At 42.5% G+C, this 19,670-nt stretch overlaps 1 protein-coding gene across 1 annotated transcript in view; it reads right to left on the bottom strand.

Moving 5' to 3' along the window:
* Nucleotides 1-390: 390 nt before the first annotated feature.
* IGFBP5 (insulin like growth factor binding protein 5) overlaps nt 391-19,670 on the bottom strand; it is a 42,878-nt gene continuing 23,598 nt past the window's right edge. Inside the window, exons 2-4 of the mRNA XM_007420164.3 lie at nt 11,878-12,107; nt 9,708-9,827; nt 391-9,128 (exon numbers count right to left, since the gene is read on the bottom strand). Coding sequence (XP_007420226.1) covers nt 8,997-9,128; nt 9,708-9,827; nt 11,878-12,107 — 482 coding nt within the window. The 3' untranslated portion in view covers nt 391-8,996. The remainder of the gene's footprint in view (nt 9,129-9,707; nt 9,828-11,877; nt 12,108-19,670) is intronic.

Raw genomic sequence — 19,670 nt, 5'->3', positions numbered from 1 at the left:
CCTCTATTACCATTTACAAGGCAAACTTTTGTCATGAGGCAGAAAGCAGAAGTGAAGAAAGACTTGAATATGAATGAGTCAGTTTTGACTTGAATGCCTTCAAGTCAGTTTTGACCCCTGGCAATTACCTGGACTAGTCCCTGCAGTTTCTTTGGAAAGATTTCAGAAGTGGTTTGCGCTTGCCTGCTTCCTAGGCTGAGAGAGAGTGACTGGCCCAAGATCACCTAACTGGTTTCATGCCTCAGGCAGGACTATAACTCCAGGTCTCCTGGTTTCTAGCCTGATGCCTTAACCACTACACCAAACTGGCTCTCAATTGATATATTTACATAATAGCAAATTAATTAATATTCCATCTTGGAAAATGGGAACGCACCCAAGAACACAATAGAACAGGACAGACTTTATTATGGTCAGTGACCAGTGATTCACCAAAGAGATGGAATCATATTTTTCCTGGATCCTGGCATTTTCTAGGCACTGTCCACTACTGCCATCATATAAGGGCTGCAAAAATCTAAACAACCATGAGATGACAGCAAGAAGTTGCAGAAAATTCAACACGGGAAGCACAAAGATAGAGAATATTTGACATGTGTGATGGAGGTTGGGGATGTATGACCAGGGGCAACAGTGAAATTGTAGGCATCCACTGGTCCTGCACCTGTTAGTCAAATCAACCCCCTCTGAGCTGAGCAAAACTCCTGATGACTTCCATCCATGCGTTTTTCTTGCGTTCGCCATTGCATTTTTCCAGGATGTTTTTTGCAGTCCATATATGATAACTTTACTCTCCGCTTCTTTGAGAAAAGGTATGTGGGTCCCATGTAGTAGCTGACAAATTATTTTGTAATTTATTGCACTATCTAGAATCTATGCAAGTATCAACTGGAATAGGGAGAGTTTGGAAACTAAAGTCAGTGCAAGAGCCCATGTTCTTTCTGGTACTCTCTGGGTTGGACTATTACCGAAAAGAATAGCCCTTTTTTGCAGACCTATCTCAGGACTGTTCAGCATTTGTCTGGCAGAGGGCATACTCCCAAAGGTAGAAAAGATCAGAACAAAAAGGTGAGCAGAGCCAAAACAAAACAAAATTCCTATTTATGCTGAATAAAATAAAAATTAAATTATTAAATACAGGCAATATGAGAATGCACTTAGTAATTTCCTTCTTCCATCACATTAAACCAGTGTTTCTCAACCTTGGCAACTTTAAGATGAGTGGATTTCAACTCCCAGAATTCCTCACCCAGCATTAACTCTTCAAACTGATAATAGCTACAGTATTCCTGCAATAATATATCTTCCCCTACAGAATTCTGTGAGTCTGAGGATTGCTCAAATTGTCCCTGCTAGATCACTTCCAGCTATGTTGACTTTAAACATTTATGCATGAAGAGGAATTTTGCAGGGGTGTTTCCAGAATGAAGTGTTCCTTCCACTGCCCATTCTGGTAGGATTCTGTCCCTTCCTGTTTAATAGTTCTTTTTCATGGAAAGTAAAAAGATGTCATAATGGGAGATTTGTCTATGGAAGATGATCTACTCCCTCAGTAAATTTCTGCAAATGAGGCAATGTAGTTTAATACTTCAATAAATGATAATAATAATAATAATAGTAATAATTCAATTAATAATTCAATGTAGTTTAATAATGTGTTGTTTGGAAGCATCCTGGGGGCCTTTAGACAATAATTGGTAGGGTCAGAAATGATTGATTTAAACTCTAGCTCAAGATAGAGAAAAAGGATTTAGGGGGTCTAAAACTGGAATGACCAGGTAATAGGAAGTGCATGTTGCTAAATGATAGGGAAGAGGCCATAGCTTCAGATCAGTCTCTGAGACCTCCTATCAAAAGGTTCAAATAGGCAGATTCACTTTTTTTTTTTAATCCGCACTCAATTGTGACCGATTCCGCGGCGACTGTCTGGATGAGTCCCTGCAGTTTTCAAGGCAAGGTTTCGGAAGTGGTTTGCCATTGCCTTTTTCCTAGGGCGGAGCCCAGCTGATGGGCGCAGGAAGGCCGGGTTTCCATTGCTTCACATCTTTTTCAGACATACACGACTTCCATGTTACCGGCAACTGGTCCCATCTCCCGTACAAGGCGCCACCAGCATTTTTCCTCCCACCAGGGTGAGAGTACCCATTTATCTACTTGCGGTTGCTTTCGAGCTGCTGGGTTGGCAGAAGCTGGGGATGAGACAGGAGCTTACTCTGCCGCACGGAGCGTCAAAAGGTTCAAATAGGCAGATTCACTACTATCAAGTAAAGTAGGGTACATGATGTAAGGCATGTTTTCATGATCTGGTTAGGAATAATTTTGATTCACAGTCTGGTGTCATCATGGTGTAGATTTGACTTTGACCTAGTGACATTCCAAAGGATACCTTCTCCCATGTGAACAAATGGATGCTATTGTCTTAGTGGAAAAGTGAAGTAGAACAGGTGGGGACTCTGATGCATTAAGGGTAATACTAGCCAGTTCATCACTGATACTCAGCTATGCCACGAGGTGCCCTGCATCCTCCAAGATTCCTGTAATGTATAGGCCTTCTGTCCATGCAGTCTCCAGCAATTAATACTTTGGTAGTTCCAAAGAAAGTCAAAAGGTTCTCCACTGGCTTCTTTAATAGCAGGCTGGCCAATTTTAATCCAGCACATATTCAACACACAGACTTTTTTCAGGCCATGCACACAGACTTAACTGAATGCATAACTTTATTAAATAAATGCTTTGTCATAAGAAAAGACAAAGATCAAAGAGTAACATAAATTATAAGTTGAATAAATAGTATACAGCAATCTTCACCTTTTAATAAAATGTGAGATTCTTTTTTTTTAAGTACAAAATGCTAAACAGAGCATTACACTCCTCATCCATTGTCAGTTTTTTCACAAACTGCATTTCCCCCCACTGGTAAGAGTATGAATATTCTTGTTTACTGCAAAGGAAAACAAAAACAAAATAGCCACAGAACTACTGTATGTATGTCAAGCTATTAAAAGCTACTGTAAAATGTGTAGTGACTAATTTGTGTAATGAAAAAAACCAGGCAGGAATCTCGGAATCTTGTCTGTTCACTGTGCTATCGTGGGGTGTAATCATTGTTTTATAGAGTAGCTGTCCCAGCGTTATTTCAGGAAAGGGCAAGGTTAGAAATGGAAGGACTCAAGCCTTCAGGCATTAGCCAAGCTGCTCCTAGCAAGAAGAGGGCCTGGGAACTGGAGGGACTGGCTAACTGCACAAGTTATCTAGGCTCTGTGAAAAGTGAAAAAGGAGGCAGAGAGGGATGAAGTGGAGAAATAGTGCAGTCATGCTCTTTGAACTAGTGGTTTCAAAATACAACTGTCCACCCCAGCACTGACAAAGGATCTCTGTCTGAAAAGAAGTGTTGGCTACTCTAGAAGCTGCCTGCCTTTGAATATATCAGCTGCAGTGTGACTCTCTAGAGAGTCTTCCTTGACTTGCTGCCTTCCAGATGTATTGGGACCCTAACTTCTGGTCAGGGTAGCTGGGGATTTGGGGAGTGTTAGTCCAGACACATCTGGAGATTCTTCAGGTCGGAGAAGGCTGCTAGAGGTCTAGGTATGCTCCTAATTCCAGCTGGCTGATAATGCTCTTGGAGATCAGAATTTACTTTCTTTGGTGCCTCCAAAGCCTCCTCGGCACTTCCATTCTATAATACCTTTGAAGGGAGCTTTCCCCACTGCTTTGTCCTTTATCTTTTTTCTTACCTCCTCTCATTGTGATTCAATTCTCTGATAGGAGGAGGGTCATTTATTGGAAAAAAAATCAGGGGAGCTTTTTCCTTTGATCAAGGATGAAGATGGGATCCAGAGCAGCTAGGTTGTTGGCCAAAGAGACTTGCTTCCCTCTTTCTCCACCCAGGGCATGGTTGATCAAACTATTTTGGCACTTGGGCAGGAAACCCAAAAAGACCTCTCCCTTGCAGGAAACAATACAACAGGAAGGAAAGAAGATGTGGTGATTTTTATGACACCCAGAATCAGCTGCCCTTGTGGGGAAGAAAACAATACCCCCCTCCCTTTATTTAATTCACTTTCCCTAGAATAATCATAGCTTGCAGGGATGGCTTAGAAAGGGAGCTTCACTGCCTTTCTGCTGAGATTTTAAGTCAGTGCTTCCCAAACCTAGGTAAATTACCCAAAATTGGGTAAAAGTGGTTTTTTTGTTTTTTGTTTGGTACCGACACATGAACCCGTTACCCATCACAACAGGGACACTGAAATTGACTTAAATAAAAAGGACTTTCTGATAAGCAGTTTTGGGTAATGAGGGACAAAGTTTGAGAAACACTGTTTTAAGTGCTGCTGCAAGAAATCCAGTGAGATGGCCTTCTACAGGTTGAAGTCTACAGTGGTGATGTGTCCTCCAGGCTATTTAAGTCAAAATTAAATAATACAGATATAAGAGAGGTTCTGCTATAGTTAATGTACTTGGGTTGCTTCTGTTCTTGCCTTAGCCAGGAAAGTAATGAGATGATGGAATTATCCTCGGAAGCAGTTTATGAGTTTTTGGGATTGGGATGATAGAAGCATTGCATTGGGACTGGCAAGGGAACAGCTATATGGGGAAATGATTCCCCTGAGTCACCTCTCTTGCCCATAGAATTTGTCCTTGTTATGTGTCTCAGGGATAGGAAGGCCAGTGGCTTTCCTCAAGCCTGTTTACTGCTTACTTATCTTTTCTAGGCAAGGAAATGTTTTCAAGTGTCAGGAAACAACACAGATACATATCAAGGATGGTGAAGGAGGAGAAGAAAGAAATAAGATGGTTTGAGTTGAAACTAGTGCAGGGAGGGAAGGAAGAGGGAATTGAGTTACATTCTTTTGTCTTATGCAACTTAGAATGTATTTGCATCTCAGACTGGTACCAATTTAACAATAAGTTTCTAACTTAATGATCATTTCTCTTTCTAGGAACCTTAGGATGTTCAGTGTTATAGTGAGATTCTGGACACTCTCAGCAAATTCTAGTTGTCAGGATTCTTTGGGAAGAGCTAAGCAAACAAACTGCAGTAATAGAAAACCAGTATGGCCTGTAAATTTGCCTCACTTATTTTTCTTATGTGCCCAGCACATCTCCTCCCACTTTATGTACTAGGCAGATTGCATGTGCACCTCACTGTCTCTTCTTTAATCTTACTTTTACAAAAAGAGGCATTGATTTTAAAATCCTAAGACTTTCTCTGTCTTAGAATAATCCCATGTATCATTTGCGTGGAGAGAAAAGCTTTTGTTAAGAGTCCCTGCCCTACAGAAAATAAAGAGGCTTCAACACACCCTTTGGCAGGGTCAGTTTCATTCAAAGGGGAACGAAACTCAACCTCCACCATCAAACTTCAGAAGCTAGCAGATATCACATACATGAACAGGACCATTCTGTTCCTCTGTTTAGTCTAGCTATAATGGAAGGAGAGCAAAAGGGTTTTCTAGGTGAGTTTCCCCTGGAAATGTCAAGCCCAGAGTACAGACAGGAATAGTCATGGCAGAAATTGGTCATTTGGAGGAATTCTAAGACAAATTACTCTTTCACTATTAGGTCATCCCTGCTTGAAACACTGGCCATTATCCCTATGGAGATCTGTGTCTGCCATTGGGCTATTGTTGGAGAAGAAATTCTGTCATCAGGGTTTGGGAAAGCTGTGATCTAGCAATGATGGATGTGGATTGGATTTGACTCTTCTCAACCCCTCATAGAAGGTCTGACAGAAAATCTAAATCCTGCACAAATTCTTGCTTGGGCATAAGTTACCACAGATGCTGTCAAAAAGGCATCTCAAGTTGGCAACAGCAAAGATTCTTTCCTTCCTTTCACCATCACATTAATATGTATTCTGTTCATGCATCATATGCTTGGGACAGAAAAGTCCATTGATACAATTTCTGGATTTATTATATAGAACAACCTTCCCCAACTTGATGCCTTGAAACGGTGTTGGTCTACAGCTCCCATACATCCTAACAGTAGAGCTTTTCACCGAGAATTTTGAGTATCACCGTCCCAACACGTTTGAAAGTCACCAAGTTGGAAAGGCTGCCACAGAATTTCTAAAAAAGCTACACTGTCATTGACTAGCATTTGTGGTCTCTAGCATCTTATCTATCATACAATTGGAAAGGAAAGTTTAGGCTTCTGGTATAGCCAACAGAGTACTTTAGGGTTTTCTTAGAACAAAAGAGAGACACAAACAATTCAACCAGTGACCAGCCCAGTGCAGATAGTAAACATAGGCATATTTTCATCTTCCTAAAGCAGGATGGGAGGGGGGGAGGTACTTGGATTCAGCTGTCACAGTAGCAAATATTTCAGTCAAAGTACAGTTCAACCCTTTTTTGTATGAAAGCTCATGGTAGGCTGAGCCTCAACTCTTAGAAGAATAGCTATGAAATCATTGCTGTCAAAACCCAGGGAAGGCAACAGATGGAGTACCCAGAGGTGACAATTTCTAGAAAACTGAATACTAACAAATAACTGGATCAGGTATCAGGATGTGGAACAAATGGATAGAGCTGAATTTTTCTTTCATTGTTGATAGTTGTAGCAGAAGACTAATCAGACTTCAAAAACATGTATACCTACTGAAGAAATAAATGTGAATATCTGTCCTTATAAGGAGAGGATTTTGCCCATCTACCTCCCCCTTCCATAAAGTGAGGCCAAATATCTAAATTTTCTTGCCAATTCCCATATACCTGCTAATGCCAGATATTTGTTAGCTTTTCAACTTAGTTTTGGAGCCTAGCTGAATATTAGTGGTGAAGGGAGGGGAACTGAGGAACAAAACCCACCACAGTCACTTGGATGCAGTAGCCAATCCTGTTAGGAAGGTTTCTTATTTTCCTTTGTCTGTGCTAGCTGTGAGTATTGTGCATCATGGCCATCCTTCTGGTTCTCCTATCAGTAGCACCCTTTCCAGATGCTGGACAGTCATGGGTTTGCTGTACCTGCTCTCAGGAAACCAGCTCCTTTCTCCACGCTTCTGATCAGCACTTTGCCTGGAAGTGCTTGCAGCCAGCCCCAGCAAGGTCCTCAAGTCCTTTGGAGTCCTCCCTCAGAAGGGAAATATATTAAGGGGGTGTCTTATATTGGCTAGATCGTGGTTGCCCAATATTTCTTGGCAGCTGCTGTTTCAATGATTCCTCCCACAGTCAGAATGGGAGCTGTTCCCTTCTTGTTGTTTCCTTGCATTTCATTTATTGTTATGGGCATTGGGGAAAAAAAACAAAAAACAAACACCTTGTTATGGCAGCGTCCATGGAAACATAACAAAGAATTAAACCAACAATTATAATTAAAAAGAAATTAAATGGCTTTAGTGGTCTGCCCGAGCCTGAATGCAAAAGCTGTCAAATCAATGGTTTCTGCCAGTGGTTCTCTGGGCTCTGTTCTCTTTCTTTCCTGACAGGGTCCCTAGGTCTTTAACAGTGGGGCAGTGTCAAAAATTAAATAGATACAGTTTCTCCCCAGGACAAATAACACATTAGTGTAGATCAAACCTGCAGAGTTGAATTTTTGCTCACTAAGCAGCTGTTAGAGATGCTGAGCCTCTGTCCAAGGAGAGGCGGGGGGAAAGGGACAACCTATTTTCAGCCAGTCACTCAAGTATGCTTTGAAACAGTAGAGGCCTCTGCTTACAGTGACTTCCCTAAATGTTGTAGATACGGAGAAATGGTAAAACATTTCTCTTATTACAGATCATGTTTACATTTCTAGTATGTGTGATTTTATGAATCATGAACTAGCTTCTTGGAATTGTCCTTGCAAAGGACAACACTTGGGATGTCGTAGTGAAGTATCAGGTGTCCTTCCACAATAAAAAAGCAAAGGGATCTTATTGTTTTAGCCTATCAGAAGGTGGAAATCCACAGGTGTGTTTATATAAGCTACAAACATTTAAGTGCCTGCAGGATGTCTGGCAAACCATGTGTCAGCTTGGGCACTTATCCTGCAAATACCCAACTCTGAACACCTTTGACTTACGCAATAGCCCTGAACAAGTTGCTCGGCCTTCATGCACAATTAAAATCAAAGGGCTTTGCATGTAAGGAAACAGGATTGTTCTATCGAGAACAAAGAGTAAACATGTGCACACATCTGTATTTACATAGGAAAGGGCTGTACAGACACTTTAAATAATCAGGTTGAACCCTCTTGCTGTCCTGGGAAAGAAACCCACTGGGATCAGTAAGTTTTTAATTCTTAATTTTGCTTCATCCCACTGTAGGATTCTGTTGTCTTCTGACCTTTTTCTTTTCAGTAAAAGAGAACTCATAGAGGGCAAGGGCACCAACAAGCTTTAGTCCTTGGGAAAAGGGAGGAGAGGTTTCAGAAATGAACTTATAAAAAAAAAAAGAAAAAGAAAGAAAGAAAGAAAGAAAGAAAGAAAGAAAGAAAGAAAGAAAGAAAGAAAGAAAGAAAGATGCCCAAATAGATAATTTTATATAAACGAGAGGCCTGCTTGTCCTAAGAGTCATCTGGTTAAACTAAGTACTTTTTAAACTGGAAAGGTTTTAAACCCGCAATATCAAAGAAGGGAGAAAAGAAAATATTATTCAAGTGCCTCTGAGACCTTCCTAGGTCAGTGCTTCTCTGGGTGGCAGCCTAGAGTCATGGGCAAGCATAGTGGCCTATGAGCTTCTTTATGGCTCTGTCCCATGGAGGTGGCTGGCTTATCTATCATCCTCATGGTCATCTCCTTCCTTCCTTCCTTCCTTCCTTCCTTCCTTCCTTCCTTCCTTCCTTCCTTCCTTCCTTCCTTCCTTCCTTCCTTCCTTCCTTCCTTCCTCTTAATGGGTTGCCTTTTCTCTTTCAGTCTCTGTCATTGCCACTGAGAGAAGCTGATGACATGCTGTAGATTCCGAGGTCCACAGTTTCTTAAATGAGATGAAAGGAATCAGTCTCTTGGGGCATCGTGAGGTGTGGGTGGGTGATGGGTGGGGAAGGGCTCTGGCAGGGAGAGGCAACAGGGATATTCATTCTGTGTTTCCGCTGTCGAAGTTGTGACACTGCAGGTCTCCAGCTACATAATCAGTTCCTGGCAGCTTCAACCCATACTTGTCCACACACCAGCACAGCCCACGTTTTCGGCCCCGAGATGGTTTGCACTAGAGAGGGGAAGGAAAAGGGTCAACAGTGAGAAGGAAGACAGGTGAGGTTGCCACTTCTAACACCTTGTTCATCTTGCAGGAAATTAATCTGAACTTTCAACTTATCAAGATAATGAGAAGGAGGATGGAAATATAAATCCAGCTGGTTACTTAGATCAGCAGGACAGGTCCTATGGAAGATTCCCCAACTGCCAGAAATTCAATTATTGGGTATGCAGGAGAGGGCCACAGAATACATTTCTGAGGAGGTGACTCTGCCCTCTCCTCTTGCATAGGAGCAAAGATATCCTATCTGGAACCCTGCCATATACAGCATTTGCAGTGATTCATGATTTAAAATGTACTCCTGTCTCCCCACGGTATTGTGGGGCTTCCTGCAGCTGAAGGAATTTGACTTCTGTCTCAGCTAGGGCCCATGATGCATCACTCTAAGAATAGCCTTAGGACAAGAGGTTTCCCATTGGTGGGAACTCAAACCTTGTGTCAGGATTGATGATGAAAAAATAGTGTGAATTTGACCCCTGCCCCTTTTCTGCAAAGTATATATTCTTCTTTTGATTGCAGCAGGAATAATACCTGTTTCCTTTTATAGAAACCTTTCCTGTCACAGTTGGGAAGATGGACAGCCCGTGGGATCATTCGCTGGCTAGATTTGAGCTCCTGCAATGATGCCTCCATCTGCCGACGGCAAGGGCCCTGAAAATGAGAAGCGACAACAGAAAGGTTGGCTAAGGAATACTAAGAAACTCAAGGCTAAAGTGGATGAACACTGGGCTTCCAAGTTGGGGTCAGATTAACTAAAATGCTGCTCATAGGGATACCAATCTTGGGAATAGTTGCTCTGAGTGTGAAGAGTATTATTATTATTATTATTAATTAATTAATTAATTAATTTATTTATTTAAACTTATTGGCTGCCCAGCTCCAGTGGACTCTGAGTGGTGTACAGAACTAGAAAAAACAGAAACAGCTAAAGACGTAAAACCAGACAGACAACTCAGACTAAAATAACCTGATAAACAACAAAATGAACAAAACGGAACGGAACAAGGGCCTTCAACAAATCATAAACATCAACCCCAAGACTGGGGCCAGAGCCAGGTTTTCAAGGCTTCCTGGAACCCCAGGAGAGAGAGGTTATCCTTATCTCTTGGGGTGGGGGGGGGGTGTGAATGCTGTTCTGTTGGGTGGGGGGCTGCAACAGGGAAGGCACGCTTCCTAGGTCCCACAAGGTGGCAATGTTTAATGGAGGGGATCTGGAGCTCACCCACTCTGCTGGAATGCACTGGGCAGGCAGAAATGATTGCAGATAAGCAGTCTCTCACATATCCAGGCCCTATGCCATACAGGGCTTTGTAGGTAATAACCAGCACCTTGAATTACACTCAGAAGCCAATTGGCAGCCAATGCAGCTCACACAGCAGTGGTGACATATGGGCACACCAAGAGGCACCCATTACTGCTCAGGCCATTGCATTTTGAACCAGCTGTAACTTCCGGGTTGTCTTCAAGGGCAGCCCCGTGTAGAGCACATTGCAATAATCCAGTTGTGAGGTGACCAAGGCATGAGTAACTGTCTGAAGGGCCTCCCGATCTAGGAAAGGACGCAACTGGCATAAAAAATGAACCTGTGCAAAGGCCCTCCTAGCCACAGTATGCCACCTGCTCTATTGCCTTTTCCAAATTTGTTGAAAGATGATGATTGCTTCTTTGTCATATAAGCAGTAACAGCCTCATGTGTCTACTGCAAATATGATCAATGAGCTCCATCGGTTTAAGTTATGAAATCATGGGGATCCAAACAAATTCCTCCAAATGAAAATCCAATTTGAGTTCATATTTCAGCATTTTTAGCAGGAACAAAATTACAGAAACCTTCTGATAATGTCTGTCCAGATTATAGAAAGGTTATTGGAGAGAGGAAGAGAGAAAGAGAAAGCCCTCAAACTGATGTGCATCTATAAAATGGGAATTTTCATCTGAAATCTGGTAGGTCTGATAGCATCAGAGAAGTTTGGAAATCCATTGTTTGGATGGAAGAGATATCTAGGAGTGCCAGTTAGAACCCTGGTTGGTTCTCCCACTTAAGCCAATGGAAACAATGGAAGCAAATAGAGAAAAATGAAACAAAAAACTTTTGAAGTGAAAACGTCAGGAGAAAATGGAATCCCTGCTAATTCATGTTCAGCTTGTTGTCAATGACCACATCCATATCATTCTCAGATGTAATGTTTCCAAGCCATGAATCTTCTATCTTGTATACACATCCCCTATTTTCTCTCTCTAAATGTAATAGCTTACATTTCTTCTTGTTAAAAGACCAGATGCTCCTCTCAGCCCAGTCTTCCCACTTTCCAAATTAGACTGCAATCTTGTTCTGTCATTCTGGCATTGGCCAAAATGTTGCTTTTGTTCTGATATTAGCCAGACCTCCCAATTTTGTGTCATCCACAAATTTGATAAGCAGCCCACCAATCCTATTATCCAGGTCATTAATAAAAATGTTGAACAATACTGGCCCCAAAACAGTTCTGGATACTGTTTTCCCACTCAATGTTGAGCTTTTAATGCTGTCTCGCTGGGTGCACACCAGCTTATGTCTCCCACAGAGCGTTCCAAGCTCCTCTGTGTAATGGCCTCTACTCAAAGTAAAGGTAGCAAGAATATGTGAGAGAGACAGACAAGAGAGAAAGATCTAGAGAAAGGAACATATCTGTCTTAGAGGTCTAGGAAGGGCTGCTCTTACCAATTCGAATTCTGGTCTTAGCTCAGGAGCAACAACTCGAGGGTGTGCAGTATTTTCTGCTCCACCCACAATCTTAGACAAAGTCATCTTCTTCCTGCGGTCTTTCTTCACTGCCTCTGCCTTTAGCTCAGAGAAGCGCCCAAGCCCCTTGTTTCTATACAGTTTGGATGAATATGTCTCCTCTGCCATCTCAGAAGTGGTTGGTTCTTCATGCTCCCGGGATTCCCTTTCTAGATGGGAAAAACAAGAAAGAACATTTTCAAACTGTGTTTGGATCTGTCATCATGTTCATTGATGTATTTGATTGCAACTATTACAAGAACAGGCACAAGGTCCAGACAATTCAGCATCTGTAATTGGGCAACAAACACAACCCACATACTGTGTATTTCCACATAATGTCTTTGGAAACTGTTACGTCTTTAGCAAAACTTGACATTTAGCCAGACAGTTGAAGGACTCTCAAATCCAAGCCCAATTTGAAAATAAGCAACTGTGGGAAGATGAAGGAGAGGAGAGAAGCAGCAGACACTTGGATCCCCTGATGGCAACCCTTCACTGTGCTGAGACATACTGTATTAGTGTTAAAAATTGTAGCCCCTGCCCCAATTGCATTTTTATGTAAAAAGTACAATATGTCCTCTTCAGGAGCGATGCATTTCCTCCTGCTGTTGAAATCTTTTAGAGCAACCTAAATACAACCAAATTTCTGCATTTACCATGTTTATTCAAAAACAGTGGGCCTCACTCAAACCCATACATGAACTTGAAGCCTCACAGGCAGAGATTTATGGACCCAGTTTTTGATAAGAGAGTGTTATTGCAGATACTAGAGAAGCTGTTAATAACAAAGACAACTGTAAGACTCAAGCCATATATATGGCAGACCAAGGTTTAGCTGTAGGTCTTTATCTCCTGCCTGCGCGTTGTGACACCCAGAGATCCATTCATTTCTGCAATTGATGTCTAAGCACTGTTACTGTGAGAGACCTGCTTTGATCTCTATCTCCTTGCTTCTAACCTTGCCCACTCTAGCCCTCAAAAAAAGGGAAGGGGGTCCTTAATTTAAGGTGACCTTAAATCAAGGCTGCCATTGCTAAAATTTTAATGATGATGCCTCTATTTTAAAGGCAAATTACGGGGGTGGGGAACTAGTTTTCCTTTCAGGAAGGATCACATTATGCTATAAGCTTTTAAAGACTAGAGTCCAGTACGTAGACTGCTGTGTGAAGGCCCCAGATGTCTATCAGCAAGGATTCAATCATTTACATAGTCCGTATTGGATGGCTTGCTTTTGGCTGAAGGAGACAGTACACAAGTGTACTGTGTTTATGGCATCAAGTGCCAGTTAACATGCGGACTGCTGCATTTTGTATCAAGTGCAATTTCTGAGCGGTCTTTGAAGGCAGTGCCATGTTAAAATGTACTGCAGTAGTTCAACCAGATAGTGGTGAGAGAGTGAGTTACTACTGCAAGGTCCTCCTGCTCCAGGTAGGCCTACAACTGGTGAACTAATGGAAGCTGGGCAAGGGCGGTTCTGGCCATGGCCTCCACCTGCCCATCCAGCAGTAGATGTGAGTGTGGAAGACCCCCAAGTCATGGACATTCTTCCTTGGGGGCAGTGCCACCCATTCAAGAGATCAACACTGGAGTGCCCATCATATTTTGGCTTCAATGGACATTCATCTGCTGAACTTAGTATTAGCGAGAGTAACGGTCACTCTTGTTAGCATTGTCTAGAAATGTACTTTCTGACAAAGGGATGGAAAATTTGGTCCATCAGAATTTTTTAGGTCAGTATTTCTTTTTTAGCTCTTCCAAGACAAGCATGAAATGCAAGTGCACAGCAAACTTTTAACATGGATCATACTCAAAAAAGACCCCCCCCCCCAAGTGTGTATTAGTTAAAAGTGTGCACAAAAGAAGCATTTTACTACAGGAAAAATATTTGCATTTAAAAACAAAAGCGTGTACAGAAATTCATACGTTAGGAACAGTCTATGCAAAACTGCATTGATTTACGTTGTTCATGTGTGTGTGTGTGTGTGTGAGAGAGAGAGGGAGGGAGGGAGGGAGGGAGGGAGGGAAGGGCTGGTAAAGTAATAAATCTGGGACAAATGAACTTGACAGAATTACCTGCCGCTATTCTGACTGTGGCTTACTGTCTAACCTAAGAAGTTTCCAAGCAGACAAATTGCTGATACCCTCCTCTTGCTAATCCTCAGTATTTGATCACTAAAAATACATTGCTACTAAAAAGGAATGTTACTTTTCTGAGTGTCATGGTCTGGCTGGCAGTCATTCCTTGTCCAGGTATTTATTTTAATTTTTTCAGAAAGCAATTTCTGTTAGTGGTTTTCCCCGTGTTCTTGTGGCAGTGAATTCCAGAGGAAAAATACATCCTGCCTCTTAAGTTCTGTACCTGATTCCTGCCAATACAATCTCTTTAATAGATGGTCATTTTCAGAGCTCCCGAGTAGTTTATATATAGGAGCAACTTGGTGACAGCTATACTTAGCTAACTTGTGACCTTTAATATGGCCCTTAAAGCAAGAGAGTTATTTTTGGTTCCCAATTTAAATGAATCTTAACTCCCAGAGTCTATGGAATCCTGCGCTGAGCATTTCTACTACTAGAGCAGCTGAGAGGTGCATGGGAAGCACAGACTAGTAGCAGGGAAGAGTAGAAGCATGGCTTTCTGTATCCATATATCCAAAGAGGTAGAAGCTTTCTGAGCACTCGCCAATCCCCAATTTGGGCTAAGCTTGTTGCCCCTTTACCAAAAGTACTTTCCTTCCATGCCCAGGTGGCCAGTGGGCATTTGATCTTTGGATCAGCCTTTCTCAAGCTGGCGCCCTCCAGCAGCCTGGGGATGCAACCCGCTCAATTCTGAAGCCATTGGTTAATCTGAATTTCCCTTCGGGTTGAGAGTCCTGGGAGTTGCAGTCCCAGTTTATCCAGAAAGGGCAACCTGGTAAGCTTGCTGAGGTGTCCAAGATGTGAATCCTGCAAATCTTTATGGAGAATAAGCACTCTTGGTTTCAACAAGATTATCTAGGTAACTGCAGTGTAATCTTAAGCAATTAGACAGTTCTGACTGTGATCTTGTGAACGTACCACTGAATTCTAGGATGTGGCTGGGGAAAATCCTAGCTAGGGAACAAGCCAGTTTTGAGCGGCCCAGGCTTAGCTGGTATGCTACCTATGGCCTGTCTTGAAGAAAGGTAAGTTATCCAGCATTCTTGTTATCTTCTGAGAACAACTAGCATCATGACACGTTGTCCATTAAGTAGCCTTTGAAGACTGCTGAGAAATCAACATCAGTTGTTTCAAAATATAGCTGATAGGCTAGGGGCTGGGAAAACATTTTCCTAGTATAGAAGACACTTCATTGACTTCTAATCACAAATGGATGTTCCTTGACCACATTTGTTGCTTTGCAGTCTGGCATTTGTGTCATTGTCCCCCCTTGGTCCAATGCTGTGCTTTTATCAGAAGCAGCTTTATGTGGAAATTTAGTAGGGAAGCACTTTTCTAGGCACAGATCAAGTGGTAAAAGAATGCATTGCCTCTCTTCCTATGCAATAGGTTGCTGTTAAAGGTGCAAAAGCAGCAATAATAACAATACCTCCTAACCCCACCTACTTTTAAAGAAGCAAAATTGAGATCTCCCTTCATTTTATCTTTACAACAACCCTGTTAGATAGACATGGAAAATAGCCTAAAGTCACCCCCTAAGCTTCCATGGTAGAAGCCAGATTTGATATTGGACCTCCTTGGTCCTAGGGTTATGCCTTGACAACTATGCCATGGTATAGTAGCACTCTAGAGCAATGTTTCTCAACCTTGGGAGCTTTCAGATGGGTGGACTCCAACACCCAGCATGGCTGGCTGGGGAATTCTGGGAGTTAGAGTTCACCCATCTGAAAGCTGCCAAGGTTGAGAAACACTGCTCTAGACTGTGCTATTGGGCTCTTCTGGTGCATGTGAGTGCAACTCATTTTTGTTGCTGCTGCTGCTGCTTTCGAGCCAATGTTGACTCCTGGCGACTGCCTGGACTAGTCCTTGCAGTTTTCTTGGCAAGATTTCAGAAGTGGTTTGCCATTGCCTTCTTCCTAGGGCTGAGAGAGAGTGACTGGCCCAAGGTCACCCAGTTGGCTTTGTACCTAAGGCAGGACTAGAACTCACTGTCTCCTGGTTTCTAGCCTGGTGCCTTCACCACCTAACGTTAGTCTGACTCCTTAAGCCTCAGTCCCACCACAGCTCCATGCTCCAAATGGTATCTGTGCCTGTCTGACTTCATATTAGAGACAGATCCAAGCCCAGTTCAAGTTTAACCAACTCTGGCCACGCATCAACAATTTGTTTGCTTGCTTAAAAAGAGTGTTTCTTTTTAAGGCTCAGCCACCATTCTCTGAAATAAATCCAAATGGCTCTGTGATGGAGCTGCTTTTTCTCTCTCTCCAGGGATATGGCGTGAGAGTACAGTGAGAAAGAGAGAAGCAGTAGTTTTGTGTAAAATTTCTTTCCCACACATAGATTATTATCCTGCATCCTGAAGAGGGCACCAGAGGCATGCATAACAACCTGAGAAATATAATCTGGTTATAAATAAACTAGGTTATAAATTACTGAAAGTATAAACAGTTTAAACCTGGAATCTGTCGGCAAGTCACAGCAGGAAAGCATTGGCCAACTCCTAATTCCTGTTGGGCTCTGGAATGGAGACATGAGCAGCCCCCAGGAAGAAAAGAAAGATCTACTTTGGGAGGCATGATGCAAGTGTGATAGAGGGGTGGTCATGCTTGGAAGGGTCTCTAATTCCTTTGGTGGATTTTAGCCTTGCTTCTTTAAGGGTAGTTCTTATGATTAGTGGCAGAGATTCTGGGCGGAATGGCTTTAAAACCCGGAAGATTTCAGAAGCCACAAAAAAGGAGGTGTGTGAGTGTGTGTGTGGGAAACAGAGAGAATGTGCACTCCAGCATGTTGGAGACAAGGAAAGTCTTGCTGGGCATGCCTTTTGCATATCTAAATGCTTCTTTTACAGCTGAATAGCAGACTATGAAAGCAATTGCTTTTACTACAGTTAGACCTCAGCCTCTCCTTCTAAAAAGGTACACTGCCTCTAAACATGGAAGTTCCATTTAGCCAGTAGGGTTACATCACTGACAGAAATAGCTACCAGGAAAAGCTATGGAGGATACTGCCACATCTTCTGTGAAAGTAGTGTGAAGAGTAATGATGGCTTGAATTGTGCTAGGTTTGGCATAGCTGTAGCATCTCGGCCTTATTCTATCTCATTCAGTGTTGTAGGTAGAATAAGGCCTAGTCTGGGGCAGGCCTGGGCAGCCCAGTTGCCAAAACAGCCCTGGAGGGGGTGGGGGTAACATTTGCAGCCCTTTCTTTGTGATTTGGGGGATCATTCCTTAAGGCCTCCCCCAACAGGCTCAACATTCCTGTTTTGAGGGGTGAAATAAAGCACCCACTTTGTCCTCAAGTCATCCAACAAACACACCCCAAAATGGCAGATCCATGTTGGCCTCTCCCACTCTGGTGCTGTGACAGATCACCCTCTATCTTCCTGAAGCCCTGAGAAGTTTCACTCATACAAATAAAAGAAGTACCATTCCTGGCCACAAGAAAGTTGCCAGTCACAATTTGGACCCACTGCACGATCATTCTGCATGCCATGCATTGGCAGAAATCAGAAGGATCAATTAAGGAAAGATAAAATAAAGAAACCCAAGATCATGGCCTGCGTATTGGCAGGGAAGTGATTCCTCTTTACCACAGCTGCACATATATCTTGTATCCTGTGGCTGATAGCAGCATCCATTTGAAAAGAGCCTTGTACTTACAGGGCTCTAAATCAGCTGACTGATATTAACAGCGGGTTGGCCTGAAAGCTAGCCTGCTTAAACACGAGAGTGTCTTCCCCTCTTTCCTATCTTTATACTACTTAGAGAGCAGTCCAGATATGCACAAGCATAATTTGCATGGTGTGCAAATTGGTCCTTTTAAAACTTCCCCATGCAACGGGGCCCTCCACAAATCTAATTTCACAAGTTAAAAACGGCAGGAAGGAGGTTTGCTTAGGATGAGCTAAAAGATGCATCCCTCTAAACCAATGTTTCTCAACCTTGTCAGCTTGGAGATGTGTGGACTTCAACTTCCAGAATTCCCCAGCCAGCCATGCTGGCTGGGGAATTCTGGAAGTTGAAGTCCACACATCTCCAAGCTGACAAGGTCGAGGAACACTGCTATAAACAGAACAGAAAGGATCACAAGGTTAAGGTCTCTCCAACCACCTTTGCTAACCCTCCACCACTGCAACTGGTTTGAAGAAATAGTCTCATGCCCTTCCCAAGAACCTCTGGAAGTTCTAACCAAGTTTTATATCAACTTAAACATTACATAGATTCATTGCAGTGGAGGTGGATGTAACGATCAACCTGTTGGTCTTTAAGACATGGCATAGCTACAGTATTTGTTTCGCTGAGACCGACACGTCACTAGTCCAGGAGATGACCCATGAGGGTTCCATTTTTTGTAGGCAAAATAGCAGCTTTTCACAGGAGTTCCAGCATTCTCGCTAAACTACAACTACAGAATGTGGGGGGTGGGGGGAGCCGTGATAATATGGGGTAAATAGAGATACGCCTTATGTGTTGAAATAGAAACTGTAAAGAAAGTAAGCTTTGGAAAAGAATGGAGATTGGTCACCCAGATTAAGTTGAGTTTTGATTACAAGAATGTCTGAGCCATGCTGGATCTAACCTAAGCCTTTTCTAGCCCCAATTTTTTTTTCAGGGGGGAGAGGATCAATTTAATCATCACCCCGCTACAGACACACACAATACTAATTTGCATAACATTGTCTATGCTAATTTATACATGCAAATGAAAAGGTAGGGGGAAACGTCACTTGATGATTTGTTTGCTTGCTCAGCCCAGTACTGTGAATGGGCAATTGCTAACTGCTAATCGGCCACTGAAAAACTCCTGGGCTTCATATTTATACCAGACAGACAGGACAGGTGTTACAAGCATGCAAGTCCCCTTCAGAGTACTATCTTAAGACACATGGGTACTTATTAAGAAGACACTAATGGACAATTAAAAAGCAGGCTGTAAGGGCGATGGCCATCTTTGCTCCCAGCGATGATATCCAGAAGTATTCTACCGATAAACCTGGTGGTATTATCTGGTAATCACATATAAAGATATAATCACGCAGATGAAATTATGTGGGACAGATAGGAAGGGCAGGCCAGTGACAAAAATTGGGAAGAAATAGTATAAGGAAGAGACCCAGCATAATATTATAGAGAAAAAAACTGGAGGGATACTTAGGTGAGGTTCAGACAATATGCTACACTTGGGTTAGCAAAACAGTAATGCTCTGTTGACATAACATGCGGTACCCAAACAAATAAACCATATTGTGGGATCACGTAATTGTCTGATTCACTTAACTGACTAAAGCAGGGGCTAAGTTCCCATTTGGAAGTGGGGAGAGAGGAGATGGAAGCAATCTAGGTTAAATAAAGGGTTTGTGTTTTATAGACTCTGAAATCATTGCAAATACTACTTGAAATAGGGTAGCCATGATCTTACTCTGCCATGTTAGATTGGAAGTCATCTACATTTTTAGTTTTATTGCCGGCCAGGTGCATATCCATGCCTGTGTGTTGGTAATCCCAAAATCAAATTTCAACTCTGATCTTTCGTTGGCAACACTATGCCTCACTTGTCATGGGATGTGGGAGGGAGACCCAGAAAGACAATCACTC

The sequence above is a fragment of the Python bivittatus genome, unplaced genomic scaffold, assembly GCF_059951505.1.
Source record: "Python bivittatus isolate LINGU-HERP-01145 unplaced genomic scaffold, Pbiv_v1 ctg000480_np1212, whole genome shotgun sequence".
Lineage (NCBI taxonomy): Eukaryota > Metazoa > Chordata > Lepidosauria > Squamata > Pythonidae > Python > Python bivittatus.
The sequence above is the reverse complement of the archived record's forward strand: the minus strand, read 5'-3'. Positions and strand labels throughout refer to the sequence as shown.